The sequence below is a fragment of the Piliocolobus tephrosceles genome, chromosome 1 (genome assembly GCF_002776525.5).
Source record: "Piliocolobus tephrosceles isolate RC106 chromosome 1, ASM277652v3, whole genome shotgun sequence".
Classification (NCBI taxonomy): domain Eukaryota; kingdom Metazoa; phylum Chordata; class Mammalia; order Primates; family Cercopithecidae; genus Piliocolobus; species Piliocolobus tephrosceles.
Window position 1 is genome coordinate 173,551,763 of NC_045434.1, and position 25,541 is coordinate 173,577,303.

At 43.3% G+C, this 25,541-nt stretch overlaps 2 protein-coding genes across 8 annotated transcripts in view; both read left to right on the forward strand.

Annotated features, from left to right (window-relative positions):
- The window catches only part of BEND5 (BEN domain containing 5), a 49,365-nt gene extending 46,459 nt beyond the window's left edge, over positions 1-2,906 (forward strand). For 2 of the 3 annotated variants that reach the window (XM_023187723.1, XM_023187721.2), the window contains one exon: positions 2,386-2,563. In XM_023187723.1, the coding sequence (XP_023043491.1) occupies positions 2,386-2,543 (158 nt within the window). In that variant the 3' untranslated portion in view covers positions 2,544-2,563. Of the gene's footprint in view, positions 1-2,385 lie in introns of all 3 variants that reach the window. The other variant, XM_023187724.1, reaches the window with a different exon arrangement.
- Positions 1-25,541, forward strand: part of AGBL4 (ATP/GTP binding protein like 4) — a 1,474,608-nt gene that overhangs the window by 1,261,003 nt on the left and 188,064 nt on the right. The gene's annotated exons all lie outside the window — the stretch shown is intronic.

Consider the following 25,541-nt stretch of genomic DNA (forward strand, 5'->3'; position numbering starts at 1 on the left):
TGGATTCTCTGGCTTGACATGCTACTTTTGTAGATAGTGAAACTGAGACCCAGAGAAGTCCCCCCCTAGAGGTTGCACAGCATCTAGGGTTAGAATCAGATATGAATATCTCAACTTCTAAGCAATTCTCATCACAGTTTTTCTCCCTCATTTGGTTCAGGTTCTGACAAAGTCGCTATGGGTGTGTTTTCTCCTGGCCTAAGGGTAGAGAGGGAATGCCTGAATGTCCCAGTCTGTTGGGGGAGACAGTGTGGTTACAGTTTTATTAGATTGTGATTCATGCTTTGACAGAGAGAAAAACCCAGACAGGTGTGGAAGCACAGCGTTCTAGGTGGAGTGGGGTCTCCTAATTCAATCTGATACCAGGTTTCAAGAAGGCTGAATCTGGAAGAATGAGTAGAGCTTAGGCAGGTGAAGGGTAAGGACTTAAGCAAAGATGAGCAAAGTCACTGACAGGTGGAATAGGTTGAAAAGGATGATGAATAGAGCAGAGGTGGGACTGGAGAGACAGGGCCTCCTACCTTCTTGTCTCTCAGTCCTTATGGAAAGGACTGAGATGAAAGACAAGATGAAGTGAGGATTAGTCAGGCTTGGGAGTAGTCAGGAAGTGACGGGTAGAGGTCAATTAAAAGCTTTTAAAGGCTTCTCTGCAAAACCCTTCTCGGTGGAAAGAAAAAGGTGCCTCAGAAAAAGAACGCTTATGGGAGGTGCACCTGCAGCATGAATGGCAACAGGAGGCAGACTGGCTGGCTCTGTGCCCAGGGAAGGGCTCAGCGTATGGGGAGGTAGCAGTGGATTCTGCTCTATACCTACTCCCTTTCTCCAGGCCTCGGGCTTCTCATATGTTAGTGGAGAGATTAGCATAAGTTAGTCGTCATGATCCCTTCTAGTGTTGACATTCTGCATCTCTGAGACAATTACCTGTTCTGAGCTGGTTTGCTAATGACAAGATTTTGTTTGTTCTCCATAGCAATTCCTCAAGGTTGGATTGTCATTCCTGTTTAGTTGAGAAAACTCAGGCTCAAAGAGTTCCCAGGGGGTTTGCCCATTATTACACACTCCCATGGTACATTCACCACCCACACCCTAGTCCTCTTCTGTCCACACTGTTTGTATTCCCTTAGGTTTCCCTGGAAAAGCATTTATTCAGTCATTTAACATATATTTATTTAAGCTTGCCCCTGTGCCAAACACTGTGTTAGGCCCTAGGAATTAATAGTTGTAAATACATAAAATACTCAAAACAACCCCATACAGGTGTAGTATTCTTTACAACTTGAAAAAGGCAACATGTTTATCCCACATGCCTCATGGCAGCATTAAAAAAAAATGCTCTGTAGTTTGTTATCCTTACTTATGAGGTGAAGAATCTAGGGCAATGATTTGCACCAGGTCCCCAGGCTAGGCAGTCAGTTGAAATCAGGCTCCAGCCAGACCTTGTCTGGAGCTGGCTTTTTGCTTTATCACAGCAAATGGTGGACTCAGTAAGAGAGTGGCTGTACTGAGCCTCATTAGTAATCGCAGCAGTGAGACACTACTTCACACCCACCAGGTTGTCAGAACCTTAATAATGTGACAATGTCAAGTACTATTAAAATGGGGCAACCAATACTACTTGCATACACTGTTGCTAGGAGTGCCAGTCAGCACAACCACTTTGGAAAACAATTTACCAGGCATCACCTAATAAAGTTGCATATGCACACATCTGAACATTCAGCAAGTCCACGCCTAGGCTGATATGGGAGAATTTCTTGCATGTATTCCCCAGAGGCATGTGCCAGGGTGTTTTTAATTGCAAAACCAAGTATCCACGGATGATACAATGGATAAACAAATTGTGACAGAGCCATACAATAGAACACTACTCATCAGTGAAAATGACCTACAACTACATTTTTCATGAGTAAACCTCAAAACTGTAACATTTGAGTAAAAAAAAAGGAAGTCAGGATGATGCATAGAATGGGCACATTTATAAAAAGATTGAAAATGGAAAATAAACCATATATTATTTAAGGATATATACACATGTTAACACTAACAGAAGAAAAAAAGCAAAAGTTCAGGAGAATGGTTATCTCTGGTGGAGAGGAAAGAATTGGGGAGGGGCCTCCAGGTGCTTGGGAGGAACCAGTAGTATCCTGCCCCACCGAGCGGTGCGCACGTGGCGCTTCATCATTACTTTTAAAGTGTACATTTACGGTGTATAGCTCCTCTTTTCTAAGTACATTCTGTGTTGCAAATTTTAAAATATAGCTATGCCAGATACATGAACTGGTATTTGGGATGTATGTTGAGAGGCACGTTTTCTTTTACCCTCCTTAAAAGGTTTTTACTCGAATTCACCATTAATCCTTGGCCTTGTTTCTTCTCCCTGTCTAGAGTGTTTGTATGACAGAATAGCACAAGAAACTGTGGATGAAACTGAAATTGCACAGAGACTCTCCAAAGTCAACAAGTACATCTGTGAAAAAATCATGGATATCAATAAATCCTGTAAAAATGAAGAACGAAGGGAAGCAAAATACAATTTGCAATAAACTTTGGATTTTTCATAAAGCTTTCGTGTTTTCCTTGTGTGGCATGTGATTTGCGAGCGATGGTGCCGTCCAAATCAGACCCCACCATGCATGGTGGTGTGTGGGCAGGAATCCATTGGGCTCTGGGGTCAGCGGCTTGTTCTGAGTGTGGACACTCCAAAGAAGACAGATGGCTTTGCTGAGACTCAGGAGCAGCCTGGCACTGGTGTCCTTCTGGGAATGGGGAAAACACTCTTCTTGGAGGGGGATAAGGTTGCCTGAGTTGCCTGTCACTTGACTGGGATTTGAATGGATATTTTTACCATCCAAGGACTTCTCTGTTCCTCTATTTTGTTCTATAATAAAGTTTCATTAATTCTTTGATGTAGATAGTCTTTATCCTCATTTCTTTAGTATATTACATATACAGTGGAGGTGACCAGTGTGTTGTGCCACCTGGCATGCCCTTCCTTTCAGGGGAGGAATATTCCAGCCGAAGGAGAGAAAATTCCTAAGAGATATGGTTGCTTTCTACAGATGTGAAGGTCTGTCTCAAAAGCAGATATCTTTCTCTGACTTCAAAGGCCAGATCTTGGACCAGTCACCTTTCTCACTTGAGGTGATCTGAGATTCAGCTTCCCTGAATCAATCTTTGTAAAGGGGTGAAGACAGGGTGATAATGTTAGATGAGCATAGGGTTACATTCAGGAACTAGGGGCACTGTTACCTGATATCAGTTCTTTCATCCTATCTTGTATCTCAAATGTTCTTTCAAGTTACATAATTTTTATCTCATTCTTTATTCAGTTACTGAGTCTCTAAGGTGCCTGGCACACATTCTGGCAAACCACATTAGAACTTCCTGTTGATTTGCACTTTGCTTTCTGTGATGCCTGTGAAGTATGCATGGCATATTAGAAAGGGCAAGGGCTTTGGGCTGATGCGTCTAGATTCCAAGCCTGGCTCCCCTTCCTGCTTTGGGCTTAACTTGTCCTCTCTGAGTTTCCATTTTCTATTTCACAAAAAGGAGATAATACCTACCTTTCAGAGGTGCTACAAGGATTAGAGATAACGTAAGTGTTCAATAAATGTTAGCAACTGTTACTCATTTCTGATTATTGGCTGTTACTGTTGGTTAGAAAAGTGGCCTCTGGTTTCTCTAATGGTTCATCCATTAATTGGTAGTCTGTAACCAAAAGCTCAGGGTCACTGGAATAAGTAGGAGAGGTGGCTGCCACTTTGAGAACTTTTATTTTAATTGACTTTCAGTTAACTAAACTTATTCTCACAGTTCTTATCAGCAATAAGGAGGAAAACAATGCCTACCTCATAGGCCGTGTGGATAACTTAATAATATTAATAAAAACATCGTTAATATGTGCCAAGACTTTTCTAAGTGTTTAACATAGTATGTTAACTCATTTCACAGGGTAAGTAAAGTTTCTGACACTTAGTAGATAGATGTTCAATAAATACTTGATAAGATATGTTCATTTAAGGGCATGGGGAAGCTGGAGCATGAGTTGTGTGGAGCGCGTGAGAGGCTGGAAAACAAACTTTGCATCCTTGTTGAGCTCATCCCCTTTTCTCTCTGTGCATAACAAAGATACTAACACCCGCTCAGAGGCTCTGCATTTCTCCTTAAAGGCTGATAAAGTATGGTACCTGCTTTACAAGTGCTTTTAGGTTCGTAGGGGAATAGTTGTGGAAATAACTACAATAAAAATGCTATGATATATGTGAAAGTGCTTTGTGTAGTGTTTGATGCATATATTCAAGAGAACAGGGCAGTTAAAAGATTATGGGATCTGGGTTTAAATCCTGGCTTTGCCACTTCCAAGCAGGTCACTTGACTTCTGGGCCTTGTTTCTTCTGGTGTGGAGAGAATGATCCCTAATTAAGGGTTGTTGTGGAGAGTAACCTAGATAATATCTGAAAAAAGGGCTCTGTAAAGCACAAAGACCCTTGCAGATGTTCGTTATTATCCTTAGCATAGAAGGCAGAATGAAATCAGAAGTAGAGGCAACAAGGAATCATGCTTGTAAGAGCCAATTCTGATGTAATCAGGAGGCTTCACACACTAATTAGGCTGAGACGGTTTGGCCTCTGTTGTGTACCTGGTGTGCCTTGTTATTGTAATATGAGGGCAAGATCATCATTCTCACACCCATACAAATGAAGAAACGGGCTCAAAAAAGGTTAAGTAATTTCTTGCTCGTGATCCTGGAGCTGTCAGCAGTGGACCTGGATCGGAACTCAGGTCTGTGAAAAACCTGCCCTTTTACCTCTTTCCTGAAAGATGAGTGGTAAATTATGGTCTAGGCTGAGAGTCTAGTCACATAGTCTCAGGATATGTTTAGGGGAAACCCAACCTAAGTATTAGTCAATGGAAATCAGTCTTATTAATTCAGGCCATTTGGAGGGACTAGGAATGATAGTACTGGTTATAAACATTCACAGTTTTATTACATCCAAATACATATAAAAACTCAAATTCATTTTGTTTGGTAGAGTGTTTCCCAAACTTGCCCAATCTTAAGAGTTGGCTGAGGTGCTTAAAATACACATTTCCTGTTCTTTGGCTTGGAGAGCCTGATTGGGTAGGTTTGGGATGAGGCTGGGAACGTGTATTTTAACACAGATGTCACTTTTGAAACATACCAGTTAAAGTCATTAGAAGACCTTCATTAAAATGAAGGAATAAGAGTGTTCCCTATGTTAAAAAAAAAAAAAAATGGATGGGGAGCCAACAAACTGATGGTCTTTCTAATATGCCTGAGGATACTTGAAATTGAGAGTAGATTTCTTCTTAAGTAACTGAGACTGCCGTAACACCTGTTTAGAATTCCTCTTCATGGCCACCAAATGCTGTTCAGCTGGACACAATGCAGAAGGTGACTTTCTGTCTAGGCTCAAATGATTTTTCCCTCGCTTGTACACTTAGATTCTTTCGATTCTTGTGCCAGGCCAGTGAGTTGTGTAGGAGAGGACTGTCAATACTGAATTGGCAGGACCTAAATCAATGAGGTTTGGGCACTGTCTTCAGAAGCCCCGGCAACAAGTTTTCTGATACCAGGTGAAACAGAAAGATGGGGGTTGGCTTTATTTCCTTGCTTAGGAAAGTATATTGGTGACTTTTAGGTGCTTGTATGCTTCCTGCAGGCATTTCTAACTTGCGATTTTTTTGTAATTATAGTGGAAAACTACTTTATGGAAATATTGCCAAAAATAGGAAATACCTTCCAAACTGCCCTGCTGAAAGCACTCGGATGTATCTCATGTAGTCTTTTTTCAAGGGTGAAAATATGTATTTTCCATACCTGTGATTATAGCACATAGTCAGCTTTGTATCCTTCCCTTTGCATTTAACATGTTTCACCATTGCTCCATAAAATTCATAACTATCAGTTCTAACATCCACAAAGTGGACCGACATAAAGCTGCAATTGAGTAAACCACCTGGTCAGCTGCCCAAACCCTAACCCACAGATCAGGGGTTTGTGAAGGGCCTGGCTGCACACTTTTCATCACACACACGAGCAAAGTGAGCTAGAGTTAGGAGGCAGATGCATGCGACTTTAGTTCCCAACTCTAGCACTTAAAAACAGACGAGGCAAGTTACTTCGTCTTTCTTAACACCAGCTTCTTCATCTACAAAATGGAGGAAATAAGGTCTAGTTATAGGGTTATTAGGAGTAGTGAGAGTGTAATTAATGTGCACCAGCAAGAGAGGGGCTAAATGGCGTCAGAGTAAATGTTGGGCTTCCTCTCCTCTCTTCTCTCCCTACACCTGTTCATTCCTCACTGAAGTGTGCTCCTCCTAACCTGCTGACCCCATACGCAGTGACCTAGGCTTTCATACCCACCTTTGGCTCTCTGGACATCTTCTTATCCCATAGTTCTCCGTACATGGGGGGTTTCCCCCACGCATGCTGACTAGCTCACTCCTCAGCTGCCAGCTCCCCTCACCTACCTCAGCCCCTACTCACTGCCACCCAAGGGCCCATTTACAACTTCCTTGGAGTTTTAGACTCTTTATAAATAAACCCAGATGAAGATTTTTCTGTTTCACAATGTTTTCTCTTTTTATTTTCCCTCGTTTTCTTAAGAGTGGTTGTACCTGGGTCAAAAGGAATGACATTTTATCACTCTTGATACATATAATGGGTATGACCACTTTTTAAATTATTTTGCCCACTTAATAGGTGAAAAATAGCACCTTGTTATGTTTTATTTTATTATAGTCAAGACTGCATATCTTTCCAGAGTTTGGCTACTTGTTTGTAGAAAAGGAAAACTTCTTTAAAACCTGTAAGTAATTTCAGCAGAATCCATTTCATTTTCTGTGTTTAGTTTTCTCATGGACCAATGTGTTAACCTGGGCATATAATTTTTGCCTATATGTCTGCAAATAGACAATAGATATTTTCACTCTTTTGAAGTGATTGATCCCTTTCTGCCAGGCAGCTTCATAGGCTCATAGAACCTAAGGATCAAAGATGAACTTTGAGGTTTTCCACCCAAATCTCCTCCCCATTGTAAGCAAATATCATTCCAGACCATGCTTGAATACCTCCAAGCACAAGGAATTCATATTCCTACCCAAGAGTCCATCCAGTTATTGCCATCAGTAAAATATTATTCCATTGAGCTAAAAATCTACCTCCCTGAGACTTTCCAAGTCATTCAAATTCTTCTCTTTCAAGCCACACAGAATGTTTCCACTCACAGCCCTTTGTAGAGTTGAAGGTGACTGTCATTTCTCCTCACTAACTAATAAATAGCTCAAATTTTGCTTCACCATTTCTCGTGTGTGGAAGGCTACATGCGAAAGAGTGGGGAGTGTGGATTTAGACAGCCATGTGTTCAAATCCTGTTTCTTCCACTTAGTGGTGTGTGACCTTGAACAAATTCTTAACCTCTCTGAGCTTCAGTTTTCCCATTTTGACAACGGGAATAGTAATATCTATCTCACAGGATTATGTCAAGAGTTAAGTAAGATAATGTGAACAAAGCATTCTAGGCATTCGGTACCTCTTAGTTCCCTAATCCTGAGAACTCTGACCATCCTGGTTGCTCTTTTATGGATCCGCCCCTGTAGATGAGACTCAGGACTGGACCTGGTGCTCCAGGAAGAGTTTGATCAGCAAGATGTCACCTCTTACTCTCGGACTTTGAATTAGCATCTTTAGCAAAAGAATCGTCTCATATTGAGCCAATAAGGCTCAGTAAGGTAATATTGACAGTATGTGGTGAAGGAAATGTTACCAGTCCCCTATTCTCTCTTTTTGGCTAACGTGATACTTGTCCCTTTCATTTATTATGTTATAAGGGAAAGAGCATCAATTGTGGAGCCAGTGAGACTAACATTGAATTCAAACCCTGCGTTCACTATTTATTAGATTAGAGGAAATTGAACAAGTTTCTTAAAGTCTCCCAACCCCAGTCCCCCTGCTCATTGTGCAGTTGTTGGGTAATCATACTGACCTACAGTCAGTAGGTCCTGACTACAGCCACACCTACAGTCCCCACTCGACCCCAGTTCCAGCCTTCAGTAAATGTGAAATCTTTTTGTTCTTTTTTTCCTCTCCTTTTTTATCCTGACAGCTCTTTAGACCTCCCCACCCTTTAATTGTGTAAAATTTTCAAGTGTATTTCTTAAATGAAATACAGGACTTTGCATTCGTCCCTGTTCCATTTCATCTTATTGGTTTCAGCCCAACATTTCAGCTGGTCGAGATCTTCTTTACAAGTTGTGTTTAAAATACAAAAGACCCCCCAACCCCTCCGTATTCACCAGTGCCCACCCACCCACCCCAAATAAACAAACAATAACCAGATGTATTGACCAGTACTTAGGCCAAGTGATCACTTTTCTTTGTCTCTGTTCCTCTTATCTGAATAATTTCTCTCTGTTCTTCTTATGTGCCTGATCTGAATAATTCACAAACTGTATCATAATTCCATTCACCATCCACTTTAGTCTCTTGGTTTCTGTTTTGTTCACTGCTGCATTCCCAGAACCTGGCATATAGTGCACACTCATTAAAAAGTTATTGAATGAATAAATGACAAAAGTCAAAGACCTGTTAGGAGACTGGGGCCCAATCCAGGCCTGGATAACAGGGAAGGACCCTACAGATGGAGGGAGAGCAATGGAGCAGAAGCAAACCCTGGGGTCATCAAGGCTCAGTCCCAGTGCTGGGAAGACAGCTCTGTCCCTGGTGAGCTCAGGCAGCCCAGGCCTTGGCCGCTGCCTAGTGTCAGACCACAGGGGTTCCTGATCTGGGCAGTGCTGAAATGGGGAGAGGAAGGTAATAAATATCCAGGGCCTGGGTCACCCCCACACTGATTGTTCTGTGAGGAGTCTGGGCCAGGGACCCTCCTCACCCCTGGAATAGGCACCTAAAGTTCACCCAGAAATCCTTAGTGAGCCCATATTGCCAACAGTCACACTGGACCCCATCGGCCTTGTTGCAGCAGCCGCCAGAGAAGCCACACAGGGAACAACTGCCAAGGTGGCGTTCCCTGCATCGTTGTCCTTGGTTCCCTGCCATTGATTCCTCAGCATTTCTCATTCATTGCCACCTGCAGCTATGGCCAGCACTCAGCAGAAATGAGGTTTCCATGTTGAGATCATTTCTGGAGACGTTAGGGTCTGAATTGCAGTGATCACGGGGACTGTAGGGGGTCTCTTACACTATACCCCAGTTCCACCTCACATAAACCTTACCCTACTCCCACCTCTGGGAAAAGAGTGACTCAATTTAAATAATTTTCTGGAATCAGCCATACGTCAGCCCAGTTACAAATGGCCTTGCACTATCCACACTGTCCTGCCCCTGTGGAGCACCCTCAAGCTTTACACTTTCCCCCCACTCCTCTGCCTCTCTACCTTCAGCTGCTTGGCCCTGCTCAGTCTGGGGCTGTAACTTATTCTTGTCACTCTTTTAGATCATTAACCATGGGAGAAAAAAAAAAAAAAAAAAACTATCCTCTCTGGGCTTGAAGGCTCAAATCAAATATCATTCCCTCTAAGAGCCTGTTACCATCTATTCCTAAAGGATTCTCTCCCCTCTCTAGTTTTCCAAGTCTTCCTCCATCCTTCATTCCCAGCCCGTCTTCCCTATACCGTAACACTCAGAGGATTGTATTGTAACATTAATTTAGCTTCCTCTTCCTCACAAGGCTGTCAGTGAACTGCAGGCAGGATTGTGTAATTCATCTCTATACATGTTTGCTAAACCCCTACTCTGTGTTAGGTGCAAGAGATATGGTGATATTTTTTAATTAACTAATATTTATTGAACGTTTACTATGAGGTAGCACTGTTCACCTTTTAATTCTCACACAACCCTGTGAAGCAGGTACTATTACCATCTGCATTTCACAAATGAGGAAACTGATTTAATGAGGTTAAGTAATTTGCCCAAGGTGGCACAGCTATGACCTGGAGGAGCCAGAACTGGCATCTAAACCTGTGTGACTCCAGTGTCTGGTATCTTAATGATCAGGCTAGATCCTACCTTAGATCTCTCAACATTGTCATAAGCTATTTTTTCCATCTGAGACTTCTCCTGCCTCCTCTGCTCTGTGACCTGCTTCTTCTCCTCCTTTCAGGAGATCTTTTGTGCTCCATCTCCAGCCTGGGTTGGAACCCCTCCCCCTGCTCTGTGGCACCTCTTGTGACCTCTGGTAGAGCCTCATCAAGCTGTCCCGTCATTGTGTGTCTATCTTTCTCCGTGGACTAAGCCCTTTAAGGTGGGGACCACCCTGTGTTGATCTCTGAGTCCGCAGGCCCAGTACAGAGCCAGTACGGATGGCATGGACCTCTCCCTAGAAGCCTGGTCCCTGGTGAGGAAACACTATGGGAAATAAACACCAAAGAAGTTATTTCTGCCTCGGGGTATAAGGCCTTGAGGGATCAAGGGAGCCCTCCATGAGGGGGTCATGAGGCCTTCTTCTCTTGTTCTCATGGGTTTGATAGGCCATCACCAAGTCAAGAAAGAAGGAAAGGATTTGGCCGTAGTTAAGTTTGAGAACTCTGACCTCTCACTGTCAGAATATGACTATGGGCTTCACCACTTACCAACTCTGTGACCTCAGGCTAGTTACTTATTTGGTTTGGGACTCAGTTTCCTCTTCCATAAAATGGAAGGCTTCATGTTTCTGTAAGCATTAAGTCAATATCTAAAAATCCACTTATAACTATACCTAGCACATAGTAAGCACTACATAAATGTTTATAATTATTGTGAGCTATGGGCAAGAGGTGGAAGAGGGTAGGATGAGTTCAGATGTTTCAAGGTATGAAAGTGAAGCTGGTAGTGGGAGATGAGGCTGGAGAGGTGGGTAGAGGCTGGGTCATGGAGGGCCTTGGTTCCAGGCTGAGCTGCTAGACTCTGAAGACCATGGACACACTGAAGGGTGGGGCTTTGTGCCTTAGAAAAATGATGCTGGCATCAGAATGGTGAATGGTTTGGAGGGAGAGGAAGGAGTTGAGAAGGCTATTGGGGGAATAACAGGTGAGAGATGATGAGGGTAGATGCTCACCCCTCTTCCTCCTTAAGTGCTGGCGCTGCCAGGTGGGAACCTGACTATGAGCACCACAATGCAATGGTGCAGATGGGGAGTGCCCAGGGCAGCCATATCTAGAGCAGTACCTCCTTCATGCAGCTCCTGGACCCTGGAACCATTCAGCCCACGGAGGTGTGTCAGATACAGCATCCATCCTATGTCCAGGGGGGAGATAAAATGTGTCTGGGGGAAGAGGGTACATTTCAGGTTTGGACATGTCTCTGTCAGGTCTTTCCTGAGCCACCTCCCTGATACCGTGGGAACAGCATGGGATGTGGAGTAAAAGAGTATGGGTTTCAGGAACATGACCTTGGCTAAGTCATACAACCTTCTGAGTCCTGAGATTTATTAGCAACAAGGAGCTGATGTATTACCTTCAGTACAAGAATAACAATGTCAACATTTAAGGCTGTTGCTAAAGTGCCCATCCCACGGCAGGTATGTAGTCGGAGCTCACTAACAGGTACTGCCCTCCCGCCAGAGTGATAGAAGCAGGGATCATGAGCACTTAGTTAGGGACGTCACACTCCACCTATGGGAGCCTTTGGGCTGGTCACTTCCTTCCTATGAGCCTCAGTTATACAAGCTCAAGTGTAATATGTGTGTAAAGGTCCCTACTCCACAACCTCCACAAGTGGTGTGGCCCTGACAGCATCCATGACCCAAGTCAGGGTTAGGAAACCTCAGAGCACTCCAGGTGGGAAGGTAGATTTTTACAGTCTTCCTTCTTCCCCTGCCCCCACCTCTCCCTTCCATCAGGGAGCAGATTCCAGCCTCTGATACAGTCTTTTCCAAAACTAGTGGGAAGCACCTGGCCCTGGATATGAAGAATGACAGCCACTACTGAGAGGCTGTCAATGCTGGTGGAAGAAAAGAATCTGGAGTTCTTTTTTCCAATGGGTCTTTAAATTATTTTCATTTTGCTGATTCATGCACTTTTCTGAGCTAAGGAGATTTGGGAGGTGTTTATTGGTTATTTATGCAGAAAACCTCGTTGGCTTCAATCTCTTGAGAAAAAGGGATTTAACACTGTGTAGCCCAGCCTGTTGCTGCCCTCCACAGGGCCCAGGAGGGCAGGTGGAGGCTTTGCAGGGTGGGGCTGCCCTCCAAAGAGCCCAGTCCAGTGCCAAGTAGACCCTACTGGGATTTCCAGTGTTGGCCAATCAAAACCACAGATGGAATGGAACTATGGCCAGATTTGGAGGTAAGTTTCACTCTTCTAGGTTTTAAATTATGCTTATAAGCTGCCTTGTTTTATTCCTCTTTTTCTTTCATTCCCACATTCATTTTGAGTGAGAAGGGCAGCCAACAGGAGCATGCCGATGCTTTCCCCACACTGTTTCCCCAGCCTAGAATCAGAAAATTATTCAGTTAGCCTTGTTGAACTCCTGTATGTCAGAAGCTACAGCAAATAATTCATACATTTAATCATAACAAGAGTATTTGGGACTTGGCATTATAGTCTATATTTCTTCTGATGAAGATACCATAGCCCAGAGAGGTTAGATTATTTGTCCATTGTCACACAGCTAAAAAGGGAGAGGGTCAAGATTCAAATGCAAGTCCTTCTGAGACCAGGTCCACTCTTCTTTTCGTCAAAGTCTCAATGCCTCTAGTAATCAGCAATGCCTGAGAGCCAGTTGGGTGTCAGGCCCTGTGCTATATGGCAAAGAGAAGTGTTTCTCTTCCCCTGGTTGGATTCTAGCCATTTCAAGATTCACCTTGAATCCTCCTTCCCATGTAAAGCAATGCAGGATGGTAGAAAAAGTGGAAAAGTGGAAGCCAATGCCCACCAATGGATAATTACCTGCATGCATGCACGCACACACATACGTGTACACACACACACATGCGCGCACGCGCGCACACGCGCACACACACACACATTGACTTTCATCATAGAGTGAAATGTCATACAGCAAACGAAAAAATGAACTACGGGAGTATATATCAGCATAAATACATCTGAAAATCATAATGTATAGTAAGAAAGCAAGTGGCAGAGTGAAACAGAGTCTGTGATTATGTATGTAAAATTTTAAATGTGCAGAACCTATTATGGATTGTTTATAGACATATAAATGCACAATCAGAGTATAAACACTCAGGCAGGAAGGACACATGCCAACTGTGGGACAGCCCTTATCAGGAGTGGTGTGGGGAAGAGTGAAAAAGAGGCTTCAGTAAAGTGTTTAAGACAAATAAACCAAAAAGAGACCAGAAGAGAAAAAGGCAAAAAGCAAAAAAGTACTGATTTATTTGCCCTGGGAGGGTGCCGGGTGTGTGGGGATGGGGCACTGCACTGTCTGCGCCTGCTCTTCTGTGTAGCTGAAAGACAGACCTGGCCTGAAGCTGAGAGTCAGAAGGGGGTTACTGTTCCCTCACAGGCTCTTGAGAGGATTAAATGAGGGATCAGTTGAAGGCACTTTGTGAGCTGTAAAATATGATAGGAATATGAGTTGGTGCTATGCACTTCTGTGCCCCTTCTTACCTGTCTTCCTGACTAGACAGTGACTTTTTCTTGAAGGCAGGGACAGTTCCAAATTCGTCTCTTGACCCCTGCCCAAGCTCAGGAAATGCCAGCTGTAGGCCAGAACCCCAGAGCTAACAAGAGTTGCTATCAGTACCTTCGCCCCAGCCCTTCCACTGACCTGGGACTGACCCACCACCTTGCTCCTGAGGACTGTTTGAATTAAGGAGACACAGCTTATCCCAGGTTCCCACCCCTTGTGGACACATAAAATTGATTGCTCAGGTACTTACAAAGGTCGAGAAGAAGCCCATTCCTTCAGCCCCAAGGGCACGATGAATGATGTAATAAAAATTCATCCCTCCCAGTCTCTCCCCTCTGGCTCCTAGGCAAGGCACACTCTTGAGCTGGATAGATGGGGGCAGGGGTCAAGTCACTTGGCAACGTAAGTCACCCAACTGGTCAATAAACTCCCTGAACTGAGTCCCCACAAAGCCTTTACTTGATTTTTCTTTGGCCCTATGGTATAGTTGTCATCATTCCCATTATGAAGATGTGGATGCTGAGGCCAGTGGGGTAATAATGGGCAGAGCCAGGATTCAAATCCAAGTCTGTTGAAGTCAGAGATCTCCCCCTCCTCAACCACAAGAAACCATGTGTGGCAACATGATGCGTTTCCCTCCTTGTAATCCAGTCAGCACAGGGACTGAAGTAGGATAATCACATTTCAGAGCCAACCAGAGTGGCTGCCACTCCAAACTTCCTTTGTATTTTAAATATGTAGTCTCTAATTAGAGTTTGCTTTAATTGCAAGATTTCCATATGCCCCGTGACTGCTGTGCACTCTATCTGGGGATAAACATGTCCATCAAGTAAGAAGCAAATCATGGCTGTTGCCTTGGCCCTGTTATCCTGTTGGCTTGCTCCACTGCAGTTCCTCAAGGGATGTAGCTCAGCCTTCCCCTGTGAAAGTGCTCTGGGGCCCACATTTTAATCAAAAGCATACCTGCCTCTAGGAAAAAAGAGTAGAGGCACAGCTCAAAAGTGATTAAATTTAATAACCAAAAGACCAGAAAAGTCTGCTTTGCAATGCATAATTTCACCAGATATTTATTTATTTCATCATGTGGCCACATTCTATATGCTATATTTATTTAAAATGCCATTTATTTTAACAGCGGCAATAAAGGAAACACACATTTTTTCCCTCCCCACTGTGTTAAAGGCTTTTGTGGTTATTAAATTACTCTTGAGTAGAGGAGTGCCTGTCTCCAAATTTACTCTGAAGTATTTCAATAAAATGATCTCAAATGTTTATTCACTCAGCAAATACTCACCTGAAGCCATTCTGGGCTAGGTGCTGCACAGGCACCAGGATAATGAGGTAGAGCAGAGAAAGTCCCTCTTGCCTCCTAGGAACTCATGGGCACAGGGAAGGGGGAAGTGACAAATGCATCCCAAGGCATAGCACAGGGCCTGGCACCTAGGAACTAGTCAAGCAGTTTTTGTTCAAGAAATGAATGAATGAATGATTGAAGGGATGGGTGTTACAGGGCTGGATTGAAGCCATGTGGGGCACTCAGGGACATCAAGAAGGACTGGTTGGTTCTCCTTGAGTGTCTCAGGGGAGGCAACTGCTATGCTGATTCTTAGGTGAGAGCTGGGTCTGAGGAGGGGTATGGGGTGGTGCTACAGGCAGAGGGAGCAGTATGAGGCAAGGTCTGTGCTCGTCAAGTCCTCTCCCTGCAACAATCCTCAGGCTACCCCTACTTCCTTCAGTTCTTTGTTCACGTCTTCCTCTTCAGAAAGGTTGTCCTTGTCCACATTGTCTGAACCAGTACACACCCCATCTCAGGGTATGCTTTCGTCCTTTTCCTCTGCTTTATTTGCTTTATTTTCCTCTCATCCTGTTGTGTTTTTCTGAATATTGTCTCATCCCATCTTCAGCTAAACTGTAAGTTTCCTAAGAGCAATACCTAGAAAAGTGTCTAGCAATCATAGGCGCTGAAAAGTTGAATCATGAATGAGTGACTGAAAAATATCAGTGTCTCTTCAGCAATACAAGAGCTTCAGTGTAGGGTCTGAAGCATGGGGTCCAAGCAGGGCCTGCTAGAGGACCTGCACAGGTGGTCAGGGCCAGGGCCTGCTGGGGCACACAGGCATCATAGGCTGGCTAAGGAAGTGGACTTCACTTTGAGGTGGCAACAAGGAGTCATTGAAGAGTGTTGAGCCAGGAAACGACATGGTCAGATTGGTGTTTCAGAAGGACCACTTTGATGGAATTATAGTTGATGAATAGGAAGGGGTGAGACTGGAGTTAGGAAGAACAGAAAAGAAGGGGCTTAATGGTCCTGGCAAGAAATGTGAAAGGCTGGAGCAAAGGCAGGGGCCAAGAGATTGAAGGGGTGTGTGGGGCAGATGAAAGTAGAATTGTATATTTGGGGTAAACCAGCATGGTTTGCTGATTAGAGGTAGAAGGTGAGAAGAGGAAGACCCAATGATGACTCCCCAGTTTCTGGCTTGGCTGAGTGGGTGGACAGTGATACCGCTGGCTGGGAGGGGACTGGAGATTTGTCCTCACTGGGGGACACTGTGGAGGGGCCATGGAGAATTACTTGTTTTGATAGGAATCCTTGGCTAAACATGAGTTACTTTGTTTGAAAACAACATCCAAACGTAGTTCTCATGTTTGGGGGTCCCCATTGAGCCCTAGAAATGCAATTGGCAGGCTTCTCTCTCAAAGTAAGACAGATGATGGCCTATCAAGTGAGGGCCTCCCGGGGTCTGTTCATCCCCACTGATGATTCATGCCAACACATCCAGCTTTCGACCTTCTTTCCCCAAAGATCATGTTATAGTAATGGGATGAGCACAAGATTTAAATTCAGAATAAATACACATGAGTCGTACTTCCATTATGAACAAGCCTTGGGTAGGGGCATTTGGTGTCCTTAAGCCTCAGTTTCCTCAGCTGTAAAATGGGAAGAATGAAGATATCCATTGCACAGTGTTATGTTGCAGATCCAGTTGTCGAAGGGATGTAAGTAAACTCAGTAAAATGAAAAGGGCTATTCAGTTGAAAGATTCCAGGAAACATTATCCCAGATGAGAGGGAATAGCAGGCAGGCCCCGATACTAAGACTAAGTGCTACTGGCCGAGCAGAGAGGGAGCAGCTCTGCACCTAGCCTCTTCCTTAGGGTCCTCCTTAGAGCCTTGAATTGGTCAAGCTGTAGTTGATGCTCTGGCTTCCTCAAATGTCCACATGATCCAGGCTCTGCAGACCATTCTAGGGGAGGCTGAGTGCCGCATACACAGAGGACTGCTAAGGCTCATTCTCTGGAAAACTGCCCTTGCAGACTCACCATACCCTTCATCCTGTGACCCCACTGGGCCCCAACCTCTCCTCTCCAGTGCCAGAGCTGCTCTGTGCTTCCCACTGTGGACCCAGCACCCTCACCCCAACCTTTTCTACCACGAATAAACTTCTCCACAACCTCAGCTGCTTTACACAGCATTGCTTCACAGTCCTCCTGACTGAAACCTGCCTGTCCCTTAAGAATGGCTCTCCCTTCTCCCACCCTCCCCATCTCTCTCTATTCTAGGCCAGCTCCTGGGTCACTTCTCAGCCCAGGAACCATCTTTCTGGAAACTCCCTGAGTCCAGGTTGATCACTGTGTGCCTTCTCTGGGTTGCCATCAATCAGGGCACTGCTCACTTTGCTAAATTCTCTTTGTTTCCCTCTCTGTGTCACCTACCAGACCAGAAGTGCTCAAGAGCAGGGACTGTGTCTTGGTCACCACGAGTCTTGTGCCCTGCACAGAGCCTGGCACCATGTGGGTATCAGTTGACGGTACCAAGCATCCCTGTCTAGTGGATGCTCAGCTGCCGTCTCTGCAGAGTAATGGGACGCTGCATCCCTGGGAGTGTCAAGCAGTTCTTAGACAGGGCCTGGGACTTGGGCAGCACTGCCTTCCTTTCAGGGTTTCCTGGGTGGCCGCCATCTCCCTCATATCTGCTGTCTTGGTGTCTCTCATGTGCACCCCTGTTTTAACCCCATTCACGGGGGCCACAGTCATGTAATTGGATTGAGCAGACACTGACAAGGTCAATTTGACAATTTCATTAATCTTTTATTAAACACAAGCCCTGAGCTCCAGCCAGGCTCATCTGTGTACCATCCCCAGAACGTGCCTGGCATATTCCCATCTCACATGCCTCCTCCAGGCCAGGCGTGACCATCCAGTGATGCCAACAGCTACTGGATGCTTCCTGGATGCTAGGCCTGCAGCTGAGCAGGTCTCTTAACCCTGCAGACCACACTGTGGGGATAAGGAGCTGATATATATAAAGCACACAGAACAGTGTCTGGCCTGTATTTAGTGCTCTATGTTATTATTATCACTATTATTATTATTATTACTTTTAATTCACAACATCCTTGAGAGGGAAAGGCCTCGTTTTGCTAAGGAGGAAACTGAGTGCCAGAGAGGGGAAATGATATGCTCAGGGTCCTACCCATGGGGACAAAGAGCAGCAAAGAGTGGGACGAGCAGGTTAAAAAGGGCCAGGTCCTGAAGAGCCTGTCTCCCTCCTCCCAGGGTGGTGTTGAGGATTGGAGGGAAGGATGGATGAGTGTGACCAACACAGTGTTGGGCCCACAGTACCTCTCAACACAGGTTTGTGGAACAGAAGAAGAAAGGGATATGTGTGGGAAGCCCATGCATGCTAAAGCTTGCTTGAGAGCCTCAGGAAAGGGAATGGGCCCCTTCCTGGGGGAGAAGGGGAGCCTTGAGTTGGATTGGAGCTTTTAGGATTCAGAAAGGAGGAGGCAGAAGAACAAAGAAGAGGAGGGAGTAGCACAGATGGGGCCAGAATGAGTGTGACAGTGAAAAAAGGAGTTGGTTCGGGAAAAGGAGGTTGGAGAACAAGATGGGGGCCACATCCTCAAGAGCCTTGGGGAGCTGTGGAAAGGTTTCCAGCAAGGAGAATGTAATCCAGTTTGCATTTTAGAAAGTTCATTCTTGCTTCAATGTGGAAGATTGGAGCAGGACAAGCTGGAAGCAAGAAGATTGTTAGAGGGCTGCTTCTGGGGTCCAGGCAAGAGGAAATCAGGACTCTCAGAGAAATTATGGGGAAAGGGAGGGGAGGGAGGGAGTGAGAGAGGGGTGACAGGAAGGGAGGGGCAAGGGCACAGCTTGCTTTGGAGCTAGGTGGGCTGGGCAGAGGGTTGGTTCTATACTTGACCCAGGCAGGCAACACTGTGTGGATCCAGCCCCGGGGGTGAGCAGCAATTGCTGGGATAAGCCCCTCCGTGTGCTCTCTGGGCCTGTTAATTAGCAGGGACAGAGAGAATGTCAAATGGGACTTTCCTGACTTAGCCAGTGCCTGGTGCTTGTCTCCCTGATTGTATGCAGACAAGTCACATTTAACACCAAAGGTTAATGACTTCCCTGATAAGACAAGGAATGCTGGGACCCACAAACTCACACAGATGGGAACTGACAAGCTCACCCCAAAAGCAAGAGAGGCCATTAAAGCACTTGGCCAGTTCGTAGTAGCATCACTCAAGGCCCAAGCTAGTCTCACCTTCAATACGTAGCATTTCCCAGCATCTCCGAGCCTCAGGGCTCTCCTCCTTTGCTGACCTCTGCTCCTCCACAGCCCTCCAAGAGTGCAGCCCAGACTCTGTCATCCTCCAGCCAATAGACTCTGTGGATGCTGGCCTTGGGCCGCGCTGGAGCCGGACCCTGGGACCTGGAGGTGGATCACTTACAGTCAGGCCCAGGAGGACCTCCAGTCGGGGGTGAGCAGTAGGGGCAGACAGACAGACAAGGATGCACAGTGCCAGGAGTGGAGCATGTCCCACAGAGGGGAGATGGAGAAATCCATGAGAGAGGTTTGTCAGGGGAGCCTTCCTAGGGGAGGTAATATCAGAGCTGGATCTTAATAGATGTACAAAAGCTCCGTAGGTAGGCTGGTGGGGTGGCGAACTCCAGCCATCTTTCGAAGAGCTGCATTATGTCCTAATAATGGTTTTATATCTGGTTGTAAAATCTGTAATGGGGTGGGGAGAAACCAGTCTTACTCATCTTTAGATCTTCCCAGCACAGGACCCTCCCACCTCAGCCTCCTAAGTGTCTGGGACTAGAGGCACTCTGCATCATGCCCAGCTAACTTTTGTATTTTTGGTAAAGATGGGGTTTCACCGTGTTACTCAGGCTGGTCTCAAACTCCTGGACTCAAGCCACCCATCTGCCTCTGCCTCCCAAAGTGCTGGGATTACAGGCATGCGCCACTACTCCCAGCCAAGTTCACTCTTTAGGCAAGCTCAGGACAGGAAGGAAAGCCTGGGAGATGACTGCTCTCCTAGCTGGAGTGCTTCACTCAAGGACAACCTCAGGAACGTGACCAGATGGCTCAATGTTTTCTAGTGAATATTCCAGATGTCAGAGGCTGACCCTCAGAATATAGCCAGCTTGGATACTATATTCAAGTAACAGCTCTGGACTCAGATGAGGGACATCCCAGATAGTCACTTCATTTATTAATGCACTCATCATTTAGTCGTTGATGCATTCATTTATTTAACAAAAATTTATGGAGTTAGCGCTTGGATTTTGTCATTGAATTTACTATTTTTCTGTTTTCTAATTTTTAAATTTACATTTTTACTACTGCTTTCCACAGGTTTCTTGTTGGTTCTTTTTCAAATTATGTACTTGCAGCTTTCCATTAGATTGATAAATTGTTTTCTTATTTTCATTATTTTCTAAATATTTTGTAATTGTATTTTTTTATTCTTTGAAATAATCTTTTTTAGAAAAGTGATTTCAATCTCTACAAGGCAGTTAGCTGCGGCTATTTCTGTTGTTGAAATACTGTTCCTTATTTCTGGTTTCAGTAGTTATATTTTGAGAATGAAAATTGTGTATCTTCCTATCATTTGGAATTTACCAAATTCGTTTATGTTTGTAGAGTAGAAATTGTTACATGTCATTAAGTAAACTTAATAATTTTTCAAATCTTTTTCCTTACTTATGTTTCCTTTTGGCATTTTTCTTCATCTTTTAAAATATTTAATACGTATAAAATAATATAGGTCTATGAGTTATAAAGCATAATCATATAATGAACACTTGTGAACTCACTGCCCAACCCCAGAATTAGAACATTACCAACATATTTCTCAATGCCCTATCACTTTGTTTACCCTGGAGTTAAGCACATCTTCAATTTTGTGTTGATCGTTTCTTTGCTTTCTAAATATACTTTTTAATTGCCTGTGTATGAATGTCTGAAACTGGAAACAACCAAATTGACTTTTTATTTTTCTCTATGTATGCCATGTAGCCTCCTGCTGCAATTTCTGTTGCTTTCTCCCTGAATTTCTAATATTTATTGCTTTAAATTGGAATGTTTTGTTGGGTGCAACAGGTTCACTACTGTTCAATCTTCAATATAAATTTCACTTTTTATCAACTTAATACCATCAACCTCTTCCTTGTTAAATAATTTTGCCTTGAATTCTGTTTCGTGATGAACATTGTCACCTCTGCTTTCTATTTAATTGAGTGTGCCTAAAACATTTTGGAGGTTTAATTTTTGACATTATAATTTTGCCTGAGATGCAGAAGATGGTAGTGTTTAAGAAGTTGTGCTCTGAGATCAAACTGGATTTAAATCTCAGTTCTACTATATGTCAGCTGTTTGACCTGGGCAAGTTACTTAGCCTCCTATGCTTGCAGTTGCCAAACCTGAGACCCAAGGGTAATGATATTTCTGCCTCATATGTTTATTGGGAGGATTGGATGAGATAACGTGTGTGAAATGCTTAATACAATGCAATTCACGTGGCAAGTATGCAATAAATGTTAACAATTTTTATGAGATTTATCTCTTGTAAGTTGCACATAATTTAATGTTTTCATTTTAGTTTGGGAATTTTTGTCCTTTAATAGAATAATTCAGATTGTTTACCATCATTTCATATCTGCTGTTTGATTTTGTCACCCAATTTTATACTTTCTATTTTTTATACTTTTTTGCTCTTAATGTTTTCTCTATTTTTCTTTATAAACTGTTTTATTTTAAAATTAATATAGAAGTTTAAAATACTCTTTGCAAGTTAATTCCCTAATGCATGCTTTAAAATGTGTGACATACAGTTACAGTCGTGTGCCACATAATGATGTTTTGGTCAAAGAGGGACTGTGTGTACAACAGTGGTCCCATGAGATTATAATGGAGCTGAAAAATTCCCATCGCCTAGTGACAGGGCAGCCATTGTTACATTGTAGTAGAAAGCATTACTCACATGACTGCAGTGATGCTGGTGTAAATCGAGCTACTGTGCCACCAGTCATATAAAAGTATGGCACATACAATTATGCGCAGCACATCACAGTTGACAATGATAATGAATGACTGTGTTACTGGTTTATGTACTTCCTATGCTATACTTTTAATTATTATTTTGGAGGGTACTCCTTCTTATAAAAAGAAGTTAACTATAAAAGTACCCTCAGGCAGGTCCTTCAGGAGATATTCCAGAAGAAGGCGTTGTTACCATAGGAAATGACAGCTCCATGCCTGTTATTGCTCCTGAAGACCTTCCCGTGTCACAAGATGTGTAGGTAGAGGACAGTGATATTGTTGATCCTGACCTTGCATGAGCCTAGACTAATGTGTGTGTTCATGTCTTAGTTTTTAACAAAAAATGTTTAAAGAGTAAAAAAAAATTAACAATTTTAAAAATAGAACAAAGCTTACAGAATAAGGATATAAAGAAAGTATTTTTGTACAGCCGTATAATGTGTTAGTATTCTAAGGTAAGTGTTATTAAGGGTCAAAAAGTTTTAAAAAACTAAAAGTTTATAAAGTAAAAAAGTCATAGTAAACTAAGGTTAATTTATTATTGAAAAAGAAAAACATTTTTAACAAATGTAGTGTAGCCTAAATGAACAGTGTTTCTAAAGTCTACAGTCGTGCACAGTAATGTCCAAGGCCTTCACGTCCACTCACCACCGCCAGTTCTTTAAGCTCCGTTTCATAGTATTAGCACCCTATGGAGGTGTGCAATGCTAAGTCTTTATACTGTGTTTTACTGTACCTTTTCTGTTTAGAGAGGTCTAGATATTTCACTTTTTGGCCTTTTGGCAAGATCAAGTGTAGATATGCTTAGATACATAAATACTTCCCATTGAATTTCCCGTAGTACTTAGCACAGTAGCATGCTAAACAGGTTCACAGCCTAGGAGCCATAGGTACACCATACAGCTTAGGTATATAGTAGTGTACACCATCTAGTTTGTGTAAGTGTACTCTGTGCTGTTTGTACAACCATGCAATTGCCTAATGAGGCATTTCCCAGAACATATCCCCATCCTTTAGCAATGCATGGCTGTGTATCTCTATTTCTCTAATTATCGGTTAACAACAAAGCAATAATTTTTTACTTCTCTGTATACAACATAGAATTTTATATGCTTTTATTTTTCTTGGTATCCCTTTCAATGCTTGAAACTCTTTTTTTCTGATTCTAGTGCTAAGGAAAATTCAGAGACTGTCTTTTGTTTCTTAATTGCCCACCTGTTTTCCTACCTGTGTGTTCACATAATCCTTGAGATTTATTTTGCCAAGATCTAGCTATGTCTTTTTATTATTATTATTAATATTGCCTGGAAAACTGCTCTTTTTTAGGCTTTTTACTCAAGTAGATACTTATTTTGTATCTAAAAGTACTTTTTCCCTATTATGTATTTGTCACTTTTATTTTTTATTGTATCCCCCATCCCTACCAGGAATATTGATAATTCTAATCCAGACTTATTCTTTTCTTTTGTATCTATCATCTCCTTTCTTATCTTCATCTATGACCTCTTTTTCTGCATTCGTTGAGAATTGCTCAAATTTGTCCTCATCACTGTTTCAGTTTTCTGCAGTGTCAATTCTGTTTTTTCTCACTCCCATGGGAATTGTAATGTGGTATTTTATTTTGTCCCAACTTGCTGTATTGTCTTAGTTTCAGCTTCCTTTGCATCTCCGCCTTTATCTTATTCTCCTTCCTCCTCTTCTTAGAAGCCAAGTCTTCTTGCATCTCTTGAAGGACACCAAGCAGATGGTCTCTGAAGCATTCTCGATTTTCTTTCAACTTTCTCTTTCTCTAAGTTTTTAGGGCGATCTTTCCTTTTTGCTGTGGTGTATCTCTTTAAAGGCCTCAATTTTTGTTTCTTGGAGATTTTATTTTGTTTTGCTTAATCATCTTTGAATAGAGCAGAGTCTCTGCAGACCTGGTATTTGCAAAAAAGAAGCTTAAAAGTAAAGCACTGTTAACCCCTCACTGTGGGATGTGCATCTCCAGATTTAGACCTGAAATTCAAGTCAAGGTGCCCTGCCCCAGTTCTGTTTGTGGACTGATTTTGCCTTCCTGAAGTAGTTTTTTCTCCAGGGTGAACTTCTAGCTTTTCTGACTATGGAATCAAATTCAATTTGTACTTCCTCCTTGCCCAGAATAGTACCTAAAAGACCCCCCTTCCCTACAGCATGCACTACTTCCAATGCACTTCCTATTTCATCCCTATTTACCAGGCTTTTCTCTAAGTGTCCAGGTGTTCCTGGATGCCAGCCTATCCCCTACTTCCTGTTGTGCTGCATGCTCAGAGTTGCCATTTCTGAGTGAATGTTATAAAAGAAGATGCCGGGCATGGTGGCTCATGCCTGTAATCCCAGGTTTTTCTTGGGAGGCCGAGGCGGTCGGATCATTTGAGGTAAGGAGTTCAAGACCAGCATGGCCAACATGGTGGAACTCTGTCTCTACTAAAAATACAAAAGTTAGCTGGGCATGGTGGTGGACACCTGTAATTCCAGCTGCTTGAGAGGCTGAGGCAGGAGAGTTGCTTGAGCCCGGGAGGTGGAGGTTGCAATGAGCAAAGATCATCCCATTGCACTCCAGGTTTGGCAACAGAGCGAGACTCTGACTCAAAAAACAAAAACAAACAAAAAAAGAAGAAGAAGAAGAAGAAGAAGAGGGGAACATAGGGCCAGGGAGAGGGAGGGCAGCGCAGGACTCAGGCTCTGGCTGGCTCAGAAAGCAGAAGGCGGGTCCTCTAAACCGGTGGACTCCTGCTTTCCTGTTCAATGCATCCAAGGTTTAGGGACAAGATGTGCAGGAAGTAAAGTGTTTTCCCACAGTTTGGCATGGGAGTGAATAATCAGAGGTGGAGTGCTGAAATTCCCCACCCCCAAATTAGACATAATTCATAGTACTATTGTCATTTTGTGTTATTTTATGTCTTCTTGAAATTTTTAATAGAAAGATGAGAGGTGCCAAGTTAAGTATTACCAGTCAGTTACTATACCAATAGTCTAACATTCAATGAAGGGTAATTTTATATGCTTCATTCGTTTATTAACTCATTAATTCATTCATTTATGTCTATTTCCTCTAGTAGACTGAGAATTCAGAATTATGGATTTTTATTGTTTTACTCAACAATAAAACCCAACAAAGGAACTGGCATCTAGTGGGTGCTCCAAAACTATTTTGTGAATGTGTGGTAACCCCAGACAAAACACACCCTCAGTATGAATCAAATTATGTTTTGATAACCTGAGTGCTGTTAATCATCATCCAGTGTATTATACATTAACAATTTTAAAGCATTTTAATGTCTGTTATCTAACTTGATGCTAAAACAACCTGGGTTGGATGTGGCTGTGTGTGTCCGTAGCTCCAGTTACTCAGAGGGTGAGGCTGCAGTGCGCCTTGATGGCACCTATGAACAACCACTGCACTCCAGCCTGGGAAATATGAGACCTGTCTCTAAAAAAAAAAGAAAAAGAAAAAGAAAAAAAAGCCAATCTGGTATTAGGTAGAACAAGTATTATTCTTCCCAGTTTGTAGATGAAGAAACTGAGAACCAAAACGAGGCAGACACCTGTGAGTCACAGATAGGACCAGGAAGGAGTGTCT